This window comes from Canis lupus, chromosome 10 (genome assembly GCF_048164855.1).
Source record: "Canis lupus baileyi chromosome 10, mCanLup2.hap1, whole genome shotgun sequence".
Classification (NCBI taxonomy): domain Eukaryota; kingdom Metazoa; phylum Chordata; class Mammalia; order Carnivora; family Canidae; genus Canis; species Canis lupus.
Window position 1 is genome coordinate 75,847,580 of NC_132847.1, and position 21,770 is coordinate 75,869,349.

At 47.5% G+C, this 21,770-nt stretch overlaps 1 protein-coding gene across 2 annotated transcripts in view; it reads right to left on the minus strand.

Annotated features, from left to right (window-relative positions):
• The window catches only part of C5 (complement C5), a 74,733-nt gene that overhangs the window by 46,686 nt on the left and 6,277 nt on the right, over positions 1-21,770 (minus strand). For both annotated transcript variants that reach the window (XM_072842585.1, XM_072842586.1), the window contains exons 3-12: positions 21,226-21,388; positions 17,195-17,265; positions 14,021-14,112; positions 11,793-11,875; positions 9,417-9,507; positions 7,308-7,422; positions 5,693-5,819; positions 3,596-3,711; positions 1,562-1,747; positions 469-672 (exon numbers count right to left, since the gene is read on the minus strand). In XM_072842585.1, coding sequence (XP_072698686.1) covers positions 469-672; positions 1,562-1,747; positions 3,596-3,711; positions 5,693-5,819; positions 7,308-7,422; positions 9,417-9,507; positions 11,793-11,875; positions 14,021-14,112; positions 17,195-17,265; positions 21,226-21,388 — 1,248 coding nt within the window. The remainder of the gene's footprint in view (positions 1-468; positions 673-1,561; positions 1,748-3,595; positions 3,712-5,692; positions 5,820-7,307; positions 7,423-9,416; positions 9,508-11,792; positions 11,876-14,020; positions 14,113-17,194; positions 17,266-21,225; positions 21,389-21,770) is intronic.

The window sequence follows — 21,770 nt, forward strand, 5'->3', positions numbered from 1 at the left end:
TCCGAGTTCAAATCGAAATCTTCCTCTTCCAAGCTGGGTGACCATGGCAAGCCTCTTAACCTCTGCTCCTCAGTTTCATCATCTAGGAAATGGTCACGAAAATCATGGGCCATCTCAAAGGTTTTTGAAAAACTGATTATCAAATTTGATAATGTTCTTGAAAGGGCTTTGTAAAAGCAAATTTTAAAGTTTTGTTCTGATGTTCTTTTTTTTTTTTTTTTCTTCAATTTTACTTATTGATTCAGAGACACCAGCAGAGGGAGAAGCAGGCTCCCTGCGGGGAGCCCTATGTGGGACTCGATCTCGGGACCCGGGGTCACGGCCTGGGCCCCAGGCGGACGCTCCCCCGCTGAGCCCTGTTCTAACGTTCTAGAGCTCAAAAGTTCTAATGTCCCTCTGCTCCATTTTTCCAAGAAAGTGTTCCAGGCGGGGAATAGTTAGATGTAAATCTGTCATTACTCTACTTACCAAGTAATTATAGTTGGTTATGTTGTCAATATACGGACTTCTGGGGGTGACGATGATATTCAGATGCTCCCCCACTAGGAAGGGCTTATAGTTTTCTGTCCAGTCAATATAAAGGTAACTCTGGCTGAGGGATGAATAGGCTATTGCTTGGTAATCTTTGCTGGCCTGATTTTCTTCTGGAAGATCTGGGTCAGCAGTCTTGACCTGAGAAGGAAAATTTCAAAAGAGACATGTGGACCGTGATGAAATATTTCCTATGAAAAATACCTCTTAAATTTCTTCCCTGCCTTCTAAATTCCACACCAGCAAACGCTAAAGGGAAATGACTCCGGGACCCCGATGTTCGAGCAGCTGCGGAATCTAGTGGCCGCACAGCCCGTGGACAATAACCGGAATGATACGGGATTTCGAGCTCTGGCGGGGGAGTCTGGTGAGGTGGAGAGCAGGGCTCCCGGAACAAGGGCCCCCCCCGCCCCCCGCAGCGTCCCGCAGCCACCAGGCCCCCGCCCTGGGCCGCCGTCCCACTGGCTGAGCCTCCATCACGAGAGAGCCTGGAAGCCTCCCGTCGGCCCTAAGCGCGCCCACGTCCACGCAGGCCGCCTGCTGCAGCCCCCGTGGACTCCATCGACGACTCATCTTCTATTGGGGGCTGGGACCCTGAGCATTAGTCTCTGGGAGAGAAGCCTGTGAACTGAGCAAAGGGCAGCTGGGCAAAGAGGAGGCATCCACGTTTGACCCTTTTGTGTCCCTGAAAAAAGACAAAAAGTGGGGGCGAAGGAGGGACTATTCCTGCCACTGACTTCCACTGCTGCGCCTACTCGGAAGCTCCCAGATTCTAATATAGTCTTACTAACATAGGGGAGAATAATTCATTCCCAAATAGGAAGTGATTGCTGCACGCTCCTCGAGGGCCGTTCAGCGGGTTAGCACATTGCCTCCGGTTCCTCTGTTATTTTTCCTTTGGATGCAAAATAGTGGATCTGTTCTCTGGACCCGTGTTTGAAATCTGCTGCATCTGTTCTGCACACGAGCCAAAACACACAGTCCAAAGCACACATTGTCCTAGGAAATGCAACAGGAGAATTTAGCTCACGTTAAACTCCAGCACTGTTGCTCCAGATGGAAGATTAACCACAAACGAAGCTACTCCATCACTGGAACGGGTCACGCTTTTCTTTGACTCCAAGTCAGATACTTCTTGGTTCATGTTGACCGAGTGCGCACTCAGGGTCACCGGGACCTCTCCCACCAATTGGTCCAGCACATCCTTAACCTGCACCTGTTTGTCAGAACAGTCCAAATCCACCTCAGCAACCCCTCACTACTTTTTAAAAAGCAGAACAATTCTGAAACGATTTTCCTTCCTCCCCACAAGACTAAATTATTCATGTCTACTTCAATAAAGGGAAGTATGTTCTTAGATTATAGAAAAGCTTGATTCTATTTATTTTTAAAATATTTTATTTATTTGAGAGAGACAGAGAGAGCGAGCGAGCGCACATGTGCAGGAGGAGGGGCAGAGGGAGAGGGAGAAGCAGGCTCCCCGCTGAGCAGGGCGGTGGCCGACCACGGCTCTATCCGGGGACGCTGGGATCATGACCTGAGCCAAAGGCAGACGCTTAACCTACTGCACCACCCAGGTGCCTCTGTTATTTTGTTTTTATATGTGATATAAAATATATAAGAGAGATTTTTAAATCATATATATATATTCAATATATTATGCTTATGGTATTTTATTACATATTATTATATATTATCTATAACATACCTTAAATTATCATATGTACTCTAAAATAATATATGTTATAATATGTTTATATGAAAGAAAGCTACAAGCTTGGCTAAAACTTGCTTTAGCTTGGCAAATCTTTTTCTCTTAAAAGCCAGTGACCACTTAAGCCACTCTCTTAAGACAGTGAGTATTAGATACATTTGAATTATACTAAAGTTGATTTCTTAAAGCAACACTTTTTTTTTTTTTTAGATTTTATTTATTTATTCATGAGACACACACACACACACACACACAGAGGCAGAGACACAGGCGGAGGGAGAGGCAGGCTCCATGCAGGGAGCCCGACGTGGGACTCGATCTTGGGTCTCCAGGATCACGCCCTGGGCCAAAGGCAGGCGCCAAACCGCTGAGCCACCCGGGCTGCCCAAAGCAACACATTTTTAAAGAATAAAAAAATAGGGGTGCCTGGGCGGCTCAGCAGGTTCAGAGTCTGCCTTCGGCTCAGGTCGTGGTCCCGGGGTCCTGGGGTCGAGTCCCACATCGGGCTCCCTGCCCAGGGGGGGAGTCTGCTTCTCCCTCTCCCTCTGTCTCTCTGATCTCTTGCTCTAGCTCTCTCTCAAATAAATAAATAAATAAATAAATAAATAAATAAATAATCTTTTAAAAAAAAGAATAAAAGAAACTACTGTGTTCTAGTTTTCTAAATTAGAGACAAGGAGCAACAGATTCCCTCTTAAACATATCATAGGTATTGCATATAATGAAATACATGACACTAAATAAAAGACAATTAGGAAGTCAAATGAACGTATTAACACTATATGGTCAGCATTTTAAAAAGGAAAAGTTGAGGGAGGAGAGAAAATATTAAAAGGGCAGGAGGAAGAAGAAAAAAAAAAAAGAGAGAGAGGCAAGAACCCAGAGCCAAAATGGAAAGGATGGAGAATAATAGAGAGAGGGCCCGAGACAGGGTCATAGGCAAGGACTGAGACACAGAGATGCAAACAGAGAAGGAGACAATGGTGGGAGAAAGGGGTTTTGTTTTCAAGGAATGATATTTAAGGTTTCTGGAGAACATGCCGCCAAATAATTTTCAATGTTAGCATTCTTTAAAGTACAGGCTTACCGGGTTTCATTTACATCTGACCTAATGCAGTGCTTTTCAAGGGGCCGCCTATCGCAGGCCAGCTCCCCAAACCCTGGCCCCTGCTGGGGGGCAGCTCCCCCCACCCCGGGCCCAGGCGGCCGCTGGCCCCTGCAGGGGGAGGTTTGCAGGCGCCTTCCCTCCGCGATCCCTCCTCCCGCAGGGTCCCTCCCGTTTGCCATCCTCATGCTTTCGGGACACAGAAGGCGACGAGCATATTTAGCCATTTTCCCTCTTTCGTCTACCTTGATAGAATATGGGATCCCGGGCTTCAGGAACAGAGGAGTGGCCACCAGATTCAGTTTGTAGGGAGACAGGATGTACTTGATGCCAGGAATTTCCGCCTCTTCAGAAAATCCACCTGAAGAAAGGACACGCGTCCCGCTGGGGTAGGCCGCGGGCCAGGCCCGGGTACCTGCGCTCCGTCCCACGTTCGCTGCTCATGGGAAGCGGGGGTCTGGCGGTGCAGAGGCGCTTAGCCCAGGAGATGCCGAAGCCTTCTGCCCCAGGCCCGCGTGCAGAGGCGTCCTCGAGGAAGGAGAGCTACCGGGTTGGACTGAGGAGGGAGGGGACGAAGGGACCCTGCTTTCTGTCTGGGGCCTGAGTTTCAGCGGAATGCATACGAGGGATTCCGGACACAAGGAAAGGACTGGACACTAAGTCTCCCGGGCTTCACCTGCACGGTGCAGGGGAACGGAGAGGAATTGAGAAGACGGAGGAAGAGCGCCTGACGTAGAAGGGAGAGGCCGCTGGCAGGAGCCCATCTGCACCCGAGCCCCAGAATCCCCAAAGTCCTTTCCAGTGTTGGCTCCCTAGCACGCCTCTATGCACCCTGCGCCTCGGCCAACTGCGTGGACCACCTGGGATCCCAAAGACCAGGCCTTGCCCTCCGCCCTTGGCATGTCCCCTGTGTGGAGGGTGTCCCATTTCACCCCGTCTACCATCCCTGCCTCAAAACCCGGCCGGTCCCTCAAGACCGAGCATCCCCAGGATACCGTATGTGGTTGCTCGGCCATCGCCTAGGAGCTCCCCTTCCTCCGGACCTCAGTAGTACTAAGTACTTGGCTCACTAGAGGGCAAAGAGAATTCCTGCTCATAACCAAACTCTGCCTGCCTGCCATGGCTGATGCTAGCTTGCAGGCCACGTGAGTGCCGGGGTTGTACGTCATTCGTATCTGGAAGCCCGTATGCTTAGCAACACTCTGACTATCTCACAACTATAGCCTAAATGGAATTTTTTTGAAATAAATTGAGAAAAAGAATACAAGTAGAAAAGAAACATTAAAATAATGTCAAAAATAAAGGCCTGGGTAAAGAATATCATTCTCTAATATCTGTTGCTCATCTGGTATGTACGAAGTCCTCCGTAATGAATAATTACCGCAGTTCTTCACCCTAGCACCCGTGAAGGACAAATTTGACGAGGTGGAGGGGGCGGCATTAGGGATCATCTGGTCTAACTCTCATTTCTATAAACAAACAAAAGGACTAGTGTGGTGACATTAAGTAGTTCAAGGTGGTTTCGGGATTCAATATAAACCCAAAAACATAAAGAATATTAGTAACCAAGACACTAGAAGTAAGACAAGTCGACCTCATTTATAGTAATAATTAGTGACTGTTAAAAACAACTGGAGCTGAAAGGCACTAGGTAAGATTTGAAGGATGCTAAGAAAGTAGCAGGTAGGAGGAGGAGAGGGGAGGAGGACGGGGAGGAGGGGGGAGGGCGAGGGATAGGAAAAAGAATGAGAAGAGGAGTCGGGGGCGGGGGGGAGCTGACGCTTACACGGTTCTCCCTGCGTCACGTGTGCTGTTTAGCGCTTTGCAGACACTGACTCTCCGGCCGTCTGCGCAGCCCCGCGAGGTATGGGCTATTATGACTCACTTTGAAACACTGCCTCCCGTTTTAGAGAGATTCCTGAGTGTTACGGCTGAAACGGGCCTTGGGAGGTACTTAGCTCACCTCCATCATTGTACAGACGAGGAGACTAAGTGACAATACGGCCTCGTGCACGTGCGCGGTACTTTATCAGACGTTCTCACATATGTAATCTCATTAGATATTTATTCTCACCAGGTGAGAACACACTGGGTGCTAGATGTTCAAGGCAGGTATCAGGGTAGCAATCAGCCGGGCAGGTGCCGTGCCGTGTTCACACCTGGGGTCATAGAGACCAAGGACTAGCGTGCGGGGGAGCGCTACTCCACTACTAGTTTTTAAAGATATGAAAAGTCAAGCTTAACCAGGAAAGAAAATGAAAGACAAAAGACTTACAGAAATTACTAATGCTTTTAATACACTAAATTAAATATCATTCAAGAGAAAGTAGAGAACAGCTTACCTGTAGACTCTATGACTGTCACACCAATATAAAGGTACTTGTCGTTCAGATCTTCCAGACTGCTGTAGGACAGTTCTTTAATCGCCGTTTCGGAGTTAAAGGTGACTTGGGCAACTCCATTTATCAGCTTTTTAAAAGCAGGAAATGAGAGAGGTGTTTCAGGGAACTTAACAGAGAAAATGGACAAAATCTGCCTTTCCTAGCTCCTGACTGGCGGCGACTCTCAGGAATGGGAGGGTGAGTGAGCGTCTGCAGCTCAGGCCCGAGCGTCCTTCCTAACGTAGGGCCGTGGGCGCGGGAAGGGCCAGCGGGCGGCCCAGCCGGGGTGTGGGCCCGGTTTCCCATCGTTGAGTCAACATCCAGCTTCTGGGCCCACTTTCCAGTTTCCTTTTGCCCCCGAGAGTTTATTGGGTTTTATGATATTTAATTTGTACCTCACTGCTTGCATATTGAAACGGTAATTTGAAAACGCACAGTGGGTAGAGGGGGATGAAGTTAAGTCATATTATGTGATTTGATCATTAACCACAACAGTAAAATGGATTTTTGCCTCATTCTATCTTCCAAGATTGAGTGGCTTGAGGCCAGGGATTTTGTCTTCTTTGCCTTCAAATCTCAGCGTCGAGCATAGACTCTTACAGTAAGAAGAGGTGTCTTCTGCTTTATACCCTGAATAAATAAAACTCTCTGGAGAAGCACAGGCTAAGTAACCGATGATACAAACCACACGAACGTGCAAGAGTGAGCGAGCGATGGGCGTCCCTTATCAGCTGAGGTGTCAGGGCAAGGGTGCGGCCCAAGGGGAGGGGAGCCGGGCTCTGCTCTGGGCTCCCGCGACCACAACCCTTCTCCAGGGACAGATAACTCCCCAGCGAATTCGATCACCACGAAAAGGTGTGGACACCTACTCCTTGCCAGGACCCAGGTTGGCTCGGGCCGTATAATGCGAGCAGCTCGGAGCCGCGGAGAGTATGGTGTAGACAACGACAGGGCAGGAGAGGAGCCGTCGCAGTAGGAAGGGTTTCCCGCTGTCCCCGCAGTGGACGGGTAGGACGGGGGACTCTTGCTGAGGCTGCTCCGTGCACCGTGGGACTCGGGCAGCATCCCGGCCTCCAGCCACAAACGCCCGGGGCGGCCACCCTCCCGCCTGCTGAGACACGGCAGGCGTCCCTGGACGTGGCTGGGCCCCGCAGGGAAGAGTCAGGCTGGGCACCGTGCTCCACCAGGGAGGCTCCAGGCCCCGGGTTCACAGGGCAGGGGGGCCGTCAGGGAAGGGGAGTCCACCCCGAGGCCGTCCCAAGGAATCAGCCAGAAGATGAAGAGGCAGAGGCTGTGGGGACAACGGGCGGGCGCGATCGCAAGTGGACGGGGCCGCTCTGCAAACACCCGGAGGCGCTAAGCTCCAGGAAGGTGCCCAGAGGCCAGGAGAGGGAGGGAGGCCGCGAGGGGGGCCGCGAGGGGGTCCTGAGGTCCTCCCTGACGTCAGGGTCCCCCTGAGGACCGGGGCAGCCGGGACACGCTGGCTCCGACCGAGCAGCGACGGAACACCAGGCCTGGCGACGCCCCCCTTCGTGCAGGCTCCTCAGCCACGGGCGGCCGCGTCCTAGCGTCTTACCATTGTGTCTCGCATTGCTTTTTGCATCATCTCTTTTTGATCACTTTTTAAGTCGTCTCTTATTCCAAAAGAGATATACACTTCGGCCTCAGTGACAACCTTGTTATAAAAATATCTGCCAAACAATAATACCATAGAATTGCTTTGCTGACATGGTTACAATAACAACATCCAGACCCACGTAACAATTTGAAATTACATAAAGCGCTTGATAGACTTTCGAGTGCCTTCCATCCACTATTACATTTCATCTTCATAAAACTACAATAATAAAACCGAAGTGCGGATGTTTATTACTCTGCTCTAGAGGAAAACATGGACCTTGAGGAGATCAGAGGACGCAGGTCTGGGCCAGGACACGCTGCCTCCTCGGTGGTCCTGGTAGCCGTGGGGCTCAGCTCCCTATTGTCTTTTGTATCCTGAAAAGCAGCGTGCGGATCTCGTAACTACATTTTTAACATTCTAACCGCGTACTTCCTTTTCAGTCTGGAATTAAAGTGAGGCTGAAGGAAACTTGCTGCGTGCCAGTAACACTATAGCAAGAGCTAACCTTCGGCACCGTGGTCTGAACAAACATAGTGTCTCCATTAAGAGGTCAGTTTCTAGAATTCTCTGTCAAATGCGCCTTTATGTTGGTTCAGACTAAGTAACGCTCCATCTCAAGCATAAATGCCAACAAGAAAAGCAGCTCGGGGCAGCCCGGGGGGCTCAGCAGATTGGCGCTGCCTGCAGCCCAGGGCCTGACCCTGGAGTCCCGGGATCGAGTCCCGCGTCGGGCTCCCTGCATGGAGCCTGCTTCTCCCTCTGCCTGTGTCTCTGCCTCTCACTCTCTCTGTGTCTCTCATGAATAAATAAATAAAATCTTAAAAAAAAAAAAAAGTTCAGGGTAGTATCGAGGGCTTGAATTCTGAAACCAGCTGGGCCACACAACTTACTAGTCATGTGATCTTACTGTTTATGTACCTCTGCTTTTTTTTTTTTATTTGAAATACGGGGGCAGAAATATTATCTGCCTCACCAGACTTCCTATTAAGTGAGCTAATATATACAGAATACTTAGAAAAATGCCCGGCGCACACAGTTATATAAATTGGCTATGGTTGCTGATAACTACATTATATTGTCCTTTTTAAGCGACCTGAAGTTTTGGGGAGGCTGCTTGCAAAACCAGCTCTGCTTCTCCCCGACCCCACAGAGCCCCCACTTTTGTGGCCCCTTGCAGATGAAAGCTACGAAGGGAATGTTTCCTTCGGGCTGGTCTTATTACTTGCTGTGACAAAAGTGGTAGGAGTGAGGGGGCCAGTCCTGAGCACAGGCCCTAGAGGACCTTCACGCTTCCACGCTCCTTCTCTGGGCATCGCTGACTACAGGCTCGTCTGCTGGATGATGAGGGACACACCAAGTCCAACTGTCTTTGAGACTTTAGTCAACTGCCAGCATGTGAGTACGACCTGCTGGGACCAGCCAGCCCCCAGGCCACCAGCTGATGGCTTGCAGGCGCACAGGTGAGCCCGCTGACACTCAGCCTGGCCCAGGTCAGCTGAACAGCCCCAGTGCCCCATAAAGGGTCGAGGTTTTAAAGCTCAGGCTCTTGAAGCAGCCACGTAGCATTAGCTGGCTGAGGAAGCCACAAGACAAGACAAGAAGTAAGGCCTTCCTATCTCGGTCCTAACGTCCTCAGTTACGCTGGCTCCTAAACACACACATTGAACTTAGAACTTTAGGATTTTTTTTTTTTTCTGTGTGTAACCAAAAAAAGCTAAAATCAGAATTAAAGAAAGTTATAACAGGTAAGCAAACCATAGGCCGATGTCTCCTCAATCAGCCAATCCCAAAGTCATAGAAAACACTGCCAGTAAATCACAGAGCTCAGCAACATGCGAGTGCATGAGGTCAAGACAATGTACACCTCAAACGCACACAATGTTACGTGTCAATGATATCTCAGTAAAGGGAGGGAAAAGTCACACTTCTCACTTTGACAAATTGTCACCAACCAGACTTGGCACTCAATTTAGCTGGGTAATCTGAAAAAAAACAAAAACAAAAGAACAAAAACAAACAAAAAACAACAACAACAACAAAAGACAAAGAAAGAAACTTTTTTACCTTGCTTTTATAGTAATTTCAAAATTATTGAAGTCCTTATAGCCAATGAAACTCTTTTCTGGTTCTATTGAGATAGTAAAATGTGGCATCACTGAAAATAAAAACAAAGAAGCCATTTTACGATTTACATTAGAGTAGCCTTCCCTCTAGCGGTTACCCAAGCTGTGACGTCAACTCCACCTGCACGTCCGCCTGTCGTCGTCAGGATCGTCACCATCACTGTCAACCTGCGGGCGCCTCCCGCTCTGCCAGTCAGAGGGCTCTCCAGCTTTGTGTGCCAGAAGCTCCTTGCTTCCACTTTGATCACAGCATTTATTATAGGCGATTGTTTATTTCCTTCGCTAGCCTATGGGGTCCGTGAAGACAGAAGAGACCCCACGCTGTGCGTCTTTGTATCTCTCCCCCTCCCACCCTCTTCATGAGTCTTAAGCACAGTGCACCCTCCATGAGTGTTTACCAAATTGAAAATAGGAAAGGAAAACTCTTGCTCATTTGACACTTTCCTTTCATATCTCGTAGATAAAACCCATCCGGTCTCTACATTCCAATATAGAACTCGGACTCTAGTCAAGAAGGGAAAGCTTACAATTAGCTAAAAGAAAGAACACCCATGCAAAATTTAAAATAGGGCAGAAAGGAGGCGTTCTCTCTCTCTTTCTCTCTCTTCCTCTCTCTCGATTGCCTGAGAGAAAACAGTTTCACCTACTGACGTGGCGCTGCCTTCTCTTTACAGTAAGACCCTGCACCAGGGCGTATGGATTCTAGCTCTACTGGGTAGCTGAGCGGCTCTGATACTGTGGACAAAGAAGGACGCGGTGTAAGTGGGATCGTCGTCCTCAGATGTGGCGCGTGGTCTCCAGATGGAGAAAGGGGAATGCACTTTGCTGCCCTCGGTGCGTTTCTGTTGCCCGAGATGAAGGCGGGTGGGTTCTCTCCACGGAATGAGGTGCAGGGAACACTCCATCCTGCCATCTGATACCTACTTGCTATCAGCAGGCACAGTCCCATCAGCAGGGATGTCACAGTGAACGGAAAGGCATGAACCCTGTCCTTACTGAGCTCGCAGCCAAGCAGCGAAGACAGTGACAAGCAAATAATCACACAGATAAACACCTATGCCACAGGAATGAAAACCAATATATAAGTGCAGGGAATCCTTCCCAGGAAAGAGAAATTAGGAAAAGATTTGCTGAATGAATGGCTTTTTAGCTGAGACTTGAAACATGTGTAGGAGTTAGCTAGGTGATGAGGGACGGAAAAGTACTCCAGGCAGATGAACAGCGTATCCGAAGTTACCAGCTGGAGGGAAATAAGGGGATGAACAGTATAAAATGAGGCCCAAGGGGAGGAAGGCCGGGGCCAGCTTAAAATAAGGATTTTGATTTTTGTTGGCAAAGGAATGAGGAACAATTGGGGACTTTTCAAAAGTGAACTAACATGATGAGATCTGCATTTCAAGATTATTTTGGCCAACACCAAGTAGCTTGGAAGAGGAGGCGGCAACTAGGAGGCTTTTGCAGCCGGGCAGGAGGAGCCTGGCGAGGCCCTGGTGAGGGTCGCCTCAGATAGGAAGAGGTGGACAAATTCTAGATACACACAGTAAAAATACTTGGAGGAAGCAAGATCAGTTGGGATTACAGCTTATTGAGAGCCCATAATCTTTAAAGCTGTTTCAGTAACAAATATTTCTGGTCACTGTTTTGTTCGCTAATCATTAACATTTGTGTATCTATTCTCTAGATTATTAATAAATCTCCTGGAGGAATAAAAAAAATGACCTCAAGCAAAAAAAAAAGTTAAATTTGATATCAGAATGCACAAATGCTCTAGTAAACAACTATAAGAAATGGAAAGATAAGCTATTTATATGTTAATTATTAGTCCATTAATACGATTGATTTCAAAATAAGAATATCTTAAATCTTCAGATAAATATATCAGATTCCTGAGCTAGAAGGAAAATAAGGGGATGCGAGCTGAACGAGGGGGACGGAAATCCAACAGTTCTTGTTCTGTCACTAACTGGGTGTAGTGATCTGAGTAAATCGTTAGTCTTACTGGGTTCTGCTCATCTCATCTCTGCCTATTTAATTTTCTCCTAAAATCATAATTTTGGACGTTAACTCATCAGGCTCCATGGGTCACTAGGTCCCTCCCGGCTCTATGATGAGGAACACGAGTCCAGAGAGGCAGATGAGCTTGCTCAAGGGAACTGAGTGTGGGCGTCCCCCCACCTCCTTGGCCAGTACTTCCAACCATCCCAGCCAAGCTGCGTCATCGTCGTCCGGGGTGATCCTGCGTCCAGTCCACTAATGAGAAGCATTACTGGAAAAGCACTAACTTTTTACAGGTAAACTTTTAATTGTCACAAATTACCATATTCTTTGACTTCGAACTGTGTGGTTCCGGTCGTTGAAAAGTCCTCTTTATATTTAGCTCGGATTGTCCACACACCGTATCTGTGGAGACAACATATTTAAAATCATAGAAGTCATCAAATATTTTTAATTTGTCCAGAGGACATCTAATTAATTCCTGTTCTAATGAGGAAAAAGAAAGTAGAGATGTATTTAGCCTGAGTAATATATTTTATTTGTGCAGAGCTTTAAGTATAAAATAGAAATAATTGAGTGTTTGGGGGCTACTAAAAATTTCTTAGGAATGAGTTTTTCATATATTATTTTCTTCAGGTACTTTGTCTTAACATAGTCAACAGTTTTGATTTGAAGAGTTTATGAAACCTGAGGACTAACTTAAACCTGGGCCATAGTTATACTAATATAATACTAAAATCCATGGTAGGAAAAAAATAAAATAAAATAAAATAAAATAAAATAAAATAAAATCCATGGTAGGACATCCATACCAACATCTCTAGAAACACATAACATGTCAGGCTTATCCAGATGATAAAGCTCACACCTCACACAAAACAAGTTAGGGTTAGAGACAAAGTACGGTTTGTTTAAAGAGGAAAATGACCCGAGTTTGATTAACAATCTTCATTTAAAAATATTTACTGAGCACTGGAGTGAGAACTGGAGATAAAAGTGAACAAAATAGAAGAATTTCTGTCTTTGTAGAGCTAACAGTTCATGGGGTTTCCAATTCCTACTTCACCATTTACCGGCAGATTGGGTTTGGGCAAGTTGCTTAACCTCATTTGTGCAATGAAAAAAATAATATTTATCTTGCATGTTGGTTATGCAATCAATACACTTAGTATTATGACTTTCATCATCATCATTAATTCAATGAAGATTCATCAAGTGCCTATTATGTTAAAGTGCTGAAGATACAACAGTGAGCAACACAAAGTAAAAAGGCAAATTAAAAAAGCAAACAAATAAGTGTGACACTGAGATGAGTGCCGTGAAGTAAATCAATAATAGAAGAGTTTTAAAGGGAGAGGGAGCACATTAAACTGTGCATCTAGGAATACCCTCTCTGAATAGGGAGCGTTTATTCTGTGTCCTTGAGAATAAAAAGAAGTCAGCCTTGTGAAGAGCAAGGTGAAGCCCAGAGGGGACGACATGTGCAAAGGTACTGGGGTAGCAAAGTAGTGATCATGAGCGGCCACCATGTCTGACACACAATCTGTCAAGGAGCAAATGGCATAAGATAAAGTTGGGTAATGGTCGGATAAACGAAAATAGTCACAAAACGGTAAGAGCAATTCTGTGCTATGTGCATGCAGTATCTTCAAGGAGTCTACAATTTTAAAAGTAAATCCCCAACTTCGCTCACGTAATTTCTAGAAAACCCTCCGTGAATTCCCTGCAGACAGCAAATGAACTGCAGACTCCCTTCCAGAGGGCAGAAAAATGACCGCGAGGAGATTCTGGTTCACGGGGTCAACCATTCACCAATGCACTTGTTTGTCCCACCCGTTACGAGCTCCTTGGAGGCGGGGATGGGGTCACTCACTTCTATGCGTCTTGCACATGCCAGGATGTGTTCACCAAATACCTATCATACTGAATTCTGTCCAGACATGTCCTCAAATCCTTCAACATGAGGCCAAAACCCGACGTGGCTCTGAGGACGCTGCCCTCTGGGAGTCTATGCAGACAGACCACGGAGGATCGTCACCCCCAGAGCAAGGCGGGGGCCAGCCAGGCTTTTGGACTGACCGCCCGTTAGATCCCTTGAAGGGTAGAGGGTCGGTGGTTCTATGATGAAGAAAAGCCCAGGGACCGTTCTTGCTGCGGCCAAACTTTTATTTCTGTCTATAAAGAGGGCTGGAGGGAAGTACCGGGGGGTTGTCGTTTGCCAGAAACTGGGCCTCACTTCTCATTAGACTTAATTTTTTTTTTAATGTTCAATCTTACATCATGTCCTTTTCATTTTTTATTTAGAGAGTTTTCGGGCCTTTCTACTCTTACTCATCTCATCGTGCCTGCAGCCCGGTGGGTGAGCTCCGGTGTCACGTCGTGTCAGCACGCAGGACAGCGCCGCACGAGGTCTCTGCGCCCCCCACACGCCCTCGCTTCTTACACCCTTGGTGTCACCGGTGGCTGCACTTGGCTGATCATCTGCCTCACAACCCAAAGGTCTAGATGTGCTTTCTAGAGAAAATTTTAGCAACAAATACTTTAAAATACTTAGGGTTCGATGGAATCTTGAAGTCAGGAAAAGAGATGATTCCAGTATAATCATTTTCTTCTACGATGTCCACTTCTGATCCTTCGGGATCCTTTGAATAAAAACAAACAACCTCAAGCATGCAAGTCACATTAAGAAAGAAAATCAACTGATAAAAAAAAAGAGAGAGAGAGAGAATCAACTGATTATGTTATCTTTGACCTACGGAAGTGTTTACTGACAAATGTCTACGTCTTCGGATTAGGAAGGGGGGAGGCCGGAGGTGGGGAGCGGGAGGGGAGAGCATTGTTGAGCGCCCGGGACAGCCTTGCTCAATTATCCAGAAGACACGCCACTTCCTACTGTGTCACTAGAAAGGCCAATGTAACAATAATTGATGTTCTAACCAAACAGATGTGAACCTGCAGGCTTTACAGACCCCAGAATCTAAATTTCGCATCTGTTCAGTTGAGGTCTCTCCAGAGCAAATACCCTCTGAAACGCTTCTCCTGGCTGCGCACTCTCTACCTGTGAACCGTGGGCCCCTGAGCCCGAGGAGACACTGGGGAAGGTTAAACAAGCTTGAGAGGTTTCGCAAAGCTTCCCCGTAGACGCCCCTTTGTGTGTAGGCTTGAGAATGAGCCAGACGAGGTATTTACTTTCTTCGCACGACAGGTAGGGTCAGGGCGACCCTAGCCCGGGAATGCAGCACCGTGTGCCGTGACTGTGCAATTCGTGGCCGGGAGTTTAAGGTATTTTCCCTCGAGTTACAAAGGTCTATTCTGCACAAGCATGAGGCTCGCAGCTAACGTCTTCTGGAGGCCGTTCCTCATCCCTGCGGTCGATCACGCACAGTCCTTCCCAGATGGTCTCTCTTGAGCATGGTTTCCAGGTGCTTCTTGTATCGGGATTCCCTGCGGCTCTGGGGTCGGATTCCTCAATCCTCTCTTCCTAGGGGCAGCTCACACACGGTCCACTCTTCCTTGTGTGGTGCAGGGTTTTTCATCACTCAAGCTCAGCCAGGAGAAATAAAGAGCATCTGTCCACATCCTCTAGTATCTTCTGACAGAAAAACGGCATGTGAACTGTTGGTCTTCTTCATTCCCTTCATCGCCCTATACTATTACCTATACCCTATACCATTACCTGTACCCTATACCCTATACCATTACCTATACCCTATACCATTACCTATACCCTATACCTTATACCATTACCTATACCCTATACCATTACCTATACCCTATACCATTACCTATACCCTATACTCTATACCATTACCTATACCCTATACCTTATAACCATTACCTATACCCTATACCATTACCTATACCCTATACCATTACCTATACCCTATACTCTATACCACTACCTGTACCCCATACCCTATACCATTTAGCCACTTTATTTGCTATCTCACTTCTTAGGACCTTCCTGCTGCCGTTGGAAAACTCATGCTATTTCTTAATAGGACGGTCTTCACTATTTTTTAAAACCCCGTGTCTATGTCTTTAATTGAAACCCATTCTAGGGACGCCTGGAGGGCTCAGTGGGGGAGCACCTGCCTCTGGCTCAGGGCATGACCCCGGGGTCCCAGATGGAGTCCTGTGTCGGGCTTCCCACAGGGAGCCTGCTTCTCCCTCTGCCTGGGTCCCTGCCTCTCTGTGCATCTCACAAATAAATAACATCTTAAAAACCCATGACACGACATGACATGACACAAGTTGTGCCCCAGGGCATCAGCCCCGCAGCCTGCTCTGCTCTCTCTGAGCCACGTGTCTGTCCCACCGGATCCCTGCTGCCTGCGCTGGGGGCTCACCCCCCAGCACCCTCAGTGGGCGTGTCTACACTACACTCTGATCTTGGGTTCGGAGGAAAGACCTCGCAGCTGTAGGACAAGTGGGCACACGCTGACTGTTGCCGTGACCTGGGCAGCCCCACGGGCTTCCAGGGGCTCAGCACGACCCTCCCCGCCTCACCCGGGCAGTCTGAGGCCGCCCCCTGCACTGCCCTGCAGAGGGGCCGCCTCCTCCTGCTTCCAGAGTCTTCTGCAGCAGCCCCGCCGGGGCCTTCCCTCCTGGGTCCTGTCCCTCAGCGGCCCCGCAGTGACTCCCTACAGCCTGCCCCAGGAGCCCTGGGGTCGAGGCCCGCCTGTCCGACTGTCTGGCCCTGGTCTAACCTTCAAATCTTGGCCCTGGGCTCGCAGGGACGCCCCTGCTCTGCGGTCGGGTGGCTTCCCCCCTCCGACCCCCTTGGTCTCTCTGGCCCTCCCTTCCCGCAACCCGCCCATGTTCCTCCTCTGCTCTCAGTTCTACTCATTGTTCCAGGCCCAGCTCCCGGGTCACCTCTGCCTTGATGTGTCCCTGGCCTCCCTAATGTCTTCTGGGCCGCCGGGGTTCGTGGGGGGAGCTGCAGTTATCAACCACAGCCTCGGCACACTCACGTCACTCGGTGTAAAATAGTCGGGTGTGGAAGTCTGCGAGGGCCTGTGGTGTTCGTGAGCTGTAAAGCATTCGGGGTCATCCCTATACATTCCCCTTTTTACTTGGGGTCTGGGGAGGTTTTCGTCGTATAGGGTTGTTCACAGGAGAAAAGGTGCTGCAGCCTTTAGGGAAAGACCATAGGTGATAAACCGACTCTTAACAGGTGCACAGCTATTTCCCCCAGAAACCATACAGGGTCGTAACACGAACTGGGTAAGACCTCGGGAGCTTGCTGCGCGTGTGCACGTCACTCTGTTATGCGAGTCTCAGCTGATGAAGGGCTGCTAACTGCTGACCCTTATTTCACCGTCTGACACTATTTTTCACACGTGTTAGTATGTCACTAACCTCTGAGATTCCTAAGTGCAAGGGCCCAGACTGTGATTCTTTATCTTGAATTATACAAACCAAAAATCTCATACGTAATAATTAACATTCAGCCAATTCTTAGCAATTGATGGATGCTCTTTAGGAAAGAAACAGTGAAGGATATAAAGGATTTCATTCAAGTCATAACTTGCGGAAAGGTAATTTTCACGAGCTTTTTGCATGTATCTGTTGTAGAGGTATAGACTCAAATGTTACAGAAGATGTTAAATAACCATTTACCCAACATTGATGAATTAGTGTGACGGTAGGGCAGCGTTAGGGGACCATGCAGCTTATCCTGAGGACGAGTTAAGCTGTTATTTAAATAAATACCATACTTACTATGTAAGTCAAGACAGTTTCTCTTTTGGCTGGCTTCAAGTCATCATTCAGTGAGTAAACTCTAACCTTTACTGTAAGAACAATTGATAGCATCAAAACCTCGGCTAAACACGGGGTATTTTGATTTTTTTTTACAATGATCATCCTTAAAAGAGATGAGTATACTTTTTTAAAAGTCACAAAAAACAATACACAAAAATTCATATTTAAAGGAAAGAAAAACTTAGTTTACAGACATATAAGTTACTAAAGATGATTTTCCTTTGAAGAGAATCCTCTTGGATTCCTTTAAAGAGCCATTTTTTCCTAGTGGATTTAAGTACAGTCCAGTTTATTAGGACATATTTCCATACAACTTTTTGGGAACACACATTACGCCATGGTTTACCGAGAATTTCATTATAGCAAAATAGTGATCGCTACCATATGGTTATATGGGAATATAATATATTGTCTCCTATTAGGATTGTAGGTTTTAGTGGAAAATCAGTTTGATTTTGACATTACACACCTTTGCGCATAGAAAAACCAGCAAGGCCCCAAAGTGTCCCGTATTGTCGCTGAAGGCAGCTTTGAACTGTGTGGTTTTGTTAGATTCATTGAGCCGAATCCGACCATTATTGCATCATTGTTAAATGAGTAACGGCAAGAGCTCAAGAACAGTTAGTTCTCTCTGTTTCTTTCTGCCCATCAATAGGTCCCTGCCTTTCCAACAACGGCCATCTGCTTAGAATTGAGCTCTTAGCTGCCTGAGACGTGCCGATCCTTCCAGCCTGACACACTGTGATTTCTCTGACATTCATTACTGATGCTCAAGTCCTTTCGTGGCCAAAACTTAACTCACAAAATAAAATTGACCTGGAGCCATACGCCTTTTAAAGGGTCAGTATTGGGGATCCCTGGGTGGCTCAGCGGTTTGGCGCCTGCCTTTGGCCCAGGGCGTGATCCTGGAGACCCGGGATCGAGTCCTGCATCGGGCTCCCTGCTTGGAGCCTGCTTCTCCCTCTGCCTGTGTCTCTGCCTCTCTCTCTCTCTCTGTCTCTCATGAATAAATAAATAAAATAAAAATAAATAAATAAAGGGTCAGTATTATGGAGAGCTCCACGTAAGAAGTCACAGTAAACTCTCCAAAACTGGTTTCACTGAGACCATAAGGTCAAAGCAAAATGTTCAGCAACCCGCCCCACGCACACCCTGCCTCCTCCCTCCCCTCGCTCTTCCCCACCTGTGTCCTCCCTCCCGTATTGCAGACACACCCGGTTCGTCCCCAAGCATCACCGAGATGCGGCCTGGCCCGAGGCAGTATTGCCTGAGTGAAGAGCTGGGGCCCAGGCGTTCAAAACTTTGCTTTCACTCCCACGCCTACTACTTCCTGGGGTCCTGGGGTGGGGACTCCGTCCCTCAGAATCTTAGTTCCCTCATCTGTAAGAAAGAGTGGCTCGCATCTTGCTTGATGAGAACTAAATGAGACAAGGCTTTCACACTGCCTGGTGCATGACAACCACTCAACAAATGCTTATTATTTTTGTTTTAGTATTACTATTTCTATGACGACTACTCATCTACCTTCTAACCCGGTCTGTGTTGAGATTAGAAAATTCATCTTGCCTCTCTGTGTCTATGAATAAATAAATAAAATCTTAAAAAAAAAAAAAAAAACAAGAAAATTCATCTTGTCTTCATGGCAACAGTGTGCCGGAGGCAACATCAAGAGCATTCCCTGGTGCCACAGATAGGGCTTATTAGGCTTTTAAAAAATGTATTGAATGGCTCCTCCATGCAGGCGCTGTGCTGGACCGGGAGGCAGGGCGGGGGGGCGACCCAGGGAAGCCTTCCAGGGGGTGGAGGAGAGAGCAAACCCACGCACATGAGTGCACACAGCCTGGCTTCCCGAGCACAGAGAAGGGGGAGACTTGGCGCCGTCAGAGAGGCCAGGCCAGGCTGCTCCACGGGTGACGCGGTGACACGTAAGGGTGCAGCAGACGTCAGCAAGGCCAAGGTGGGGCTGGCGGGTGAGTGCACCAGGCCTCGCGTGGGGGCGGCGAGGAGGGATAGAGTGAGAAGGCAACGAGAACAGGTCAGCTTGGCTGGTTTCCACAGACGACAGGGAGATAGATGGTGACTGATAAAGCTGGGGGGAAAGCGGGACACAGACTGCATAGCATTGGAGGATTTGGGTCAATATTCTAAAGTCCTTATCCCTCAAAGCCTTGGAGATTGAAGCCTTTACCCTAAAGGTGCTTATACTAAAGAAATCCCCCAAGGATCTTCAGATTAAGTGGGTGGATTAGGACCTGGGAGCTCCAGATAACAAGGTTTAACCAATTTCTAAGAGAACTACTTTTAAGTAATTTTTTTTTCCTTCTTCTGCGTAAATAAGGCTCCGTGCCATCCCACAGATCAAACAGTAGGGGAAAGCACCTTCCCAGTGCTCCCCTGCTCTGGGCACGGGTTCGGGCGCTCGGCCCGTGTGAAGTCACCGACCTCTCACAGTTCTGGGAGGGGGGTTCTCTGACTGTCTCTGTTTTACAGAAGAGGAAAGTGGGGCTCAGGGAGGTCGAGTAACAAGGGGTAACAAGGGCAGGGGTGCAGAGCTCAGACAGCCGAAGCTGGGGTCTGGATGCAGACACTTTGGCCCCGGAGTCTCCAACCTTCTAAATTCGTCCTTTAATAGAAGAGGAGGACGCGGCCAAACATACACTAGCTTCTAGGGCTGATCGCGGTTTAACGGGCCCGGCCCCACGGGCTGCATGTGCACACCGAGTCCTCCTGGAGTCAGAGACGGTTCTGCTCCAGCAATGACAGCGTGGTCAGGCTGAGCGACGTCCCTTCCCCTCGGGGCCCTCCCGCTCCGAGCCCGGAACAGGAGCTCCTGCTGCCGCGCGGCCCTCCGCTCTGTCCCTCGACCTGCACCCTCGCCAGCAGGTAGCAGGGATGCACCGTGGGAAAGGGGCTCCGGAGCCCACCTGCCTCCCGGCCCCAGTAGCACTGGGAAGCTCCCTACGCGGCCCCCACCGTGTCCTCTTCCAGCCCTGACGTGCCCCACAGTGATTGTGAGCCGGGGAGATACAGGATTCAAACGACTGCGCACAAGTGACCGTGTGTGGGCAGCTTTTACACTTCACTGGGCTTTCCCTTTGGCTCACTGGGAATCCGTCCAGCCGTGTCTCAATCACACAGCCCCGACCGCTATCCCCATCCTGCCGTTTCTCCCACCAACAGAACTACGGACACGAACATCTTCTATTAGAAACTTTCTTAGGTAGGTCCCCTTAGAACATTAATATCCACTTATTTCTGTGACCCAGCTTATTCTTGGCCGAAACCTCTGATCCCTTAGAGTTGGATTTATTTTCTGAATTAGAGGAATAGCTCCAAAGTCCAAGGAACCTTTTTTTTTTTTTAAACATGAACATGGCTCTATGATAAATTATTTTCCCGTTGCCAAAATTATATTTGCAATTACATCTTATGTTTGTTTAATGAATAAGATATAACGCAACATTTCACGATTTTTAAAAAGCTTTTCTCTTCACGGAAATAACCAGTGGGACAGATAATATAATTGTTGATTTTGTAGTTTCCATATGCATTTAAAATTTATATTTAAGTTTAAATTGCTCATTTCAGGGGATCCCTGGGTGGCGCAGCAGTTTGGCGCCTGCCTTTGGCCCAGGGCGCAATCCTGGAGACCCAGGATCGAATCCCATATCGGGCTCCTGGTGCATGGAGCCTGCTTCTCCCTCTGCCTGTGTCTCTGCCTCTCTCTCTCTCTCTGTGACTATCATAAATTAATTAATTAAAAAAAATTTAAATTGCTCATTTCAAAAAAAATAAATCAATTGCTCATTTCACAATTTCTATACAAATTTTAAATTAAAATGCTATTTATAAATGTAAAAGTCATTGGGAGTTGAGACTCTTTGAGCAAGTTAGAAACTTGTCTCCACTTAATTTTAAGTGTTGAAAATCTCTACAATATGTCAATCACCCCTCTTCTCCACCAGAGAAAGAAGCATCTTATATCCTACCTGACTGTTGTGGAGTGTAAATGGGTTTGTCTGTATGAATAAAGAGAAATCCATTGTCATACGTTATTGGCACTTTTTTTGATTTTGAAAAATGCCTCGATACAACTTCCAAATACACATGTGAAACTGGGCCTTGTCCTCCAGACAACTGTTTGGGTTGTATCTGTAAAAGAAAATGTTGACGTTTTAGAGTATAATTTTTAGGTTATAAAACATGTTGATTTTCTAAACACCATGGTCATCTCATTAGAACAACAACAACAAAAAAATAAGTATGTGTATTTAACCATTTAACAAGTAGTACAAAATCCAGAATAGTGAATAAATTCTACCCAAAGCCTATCAGTGTCAAATATCATAGCCAATATTTAGCTTTAAGCAGTTAAGTCTTTTAGTTTCCATGTTTCCTAGATTTTATATACATTTAGTAAAACTCCTACAGAAGCTTCTTCACAAACTTTCACTCCATCAGCACTGAGCTCATGCCGTCCACTCCCTCAGTTCCACATCCTTACTGATGTTCAGAACACGTTGTACTCTATCTC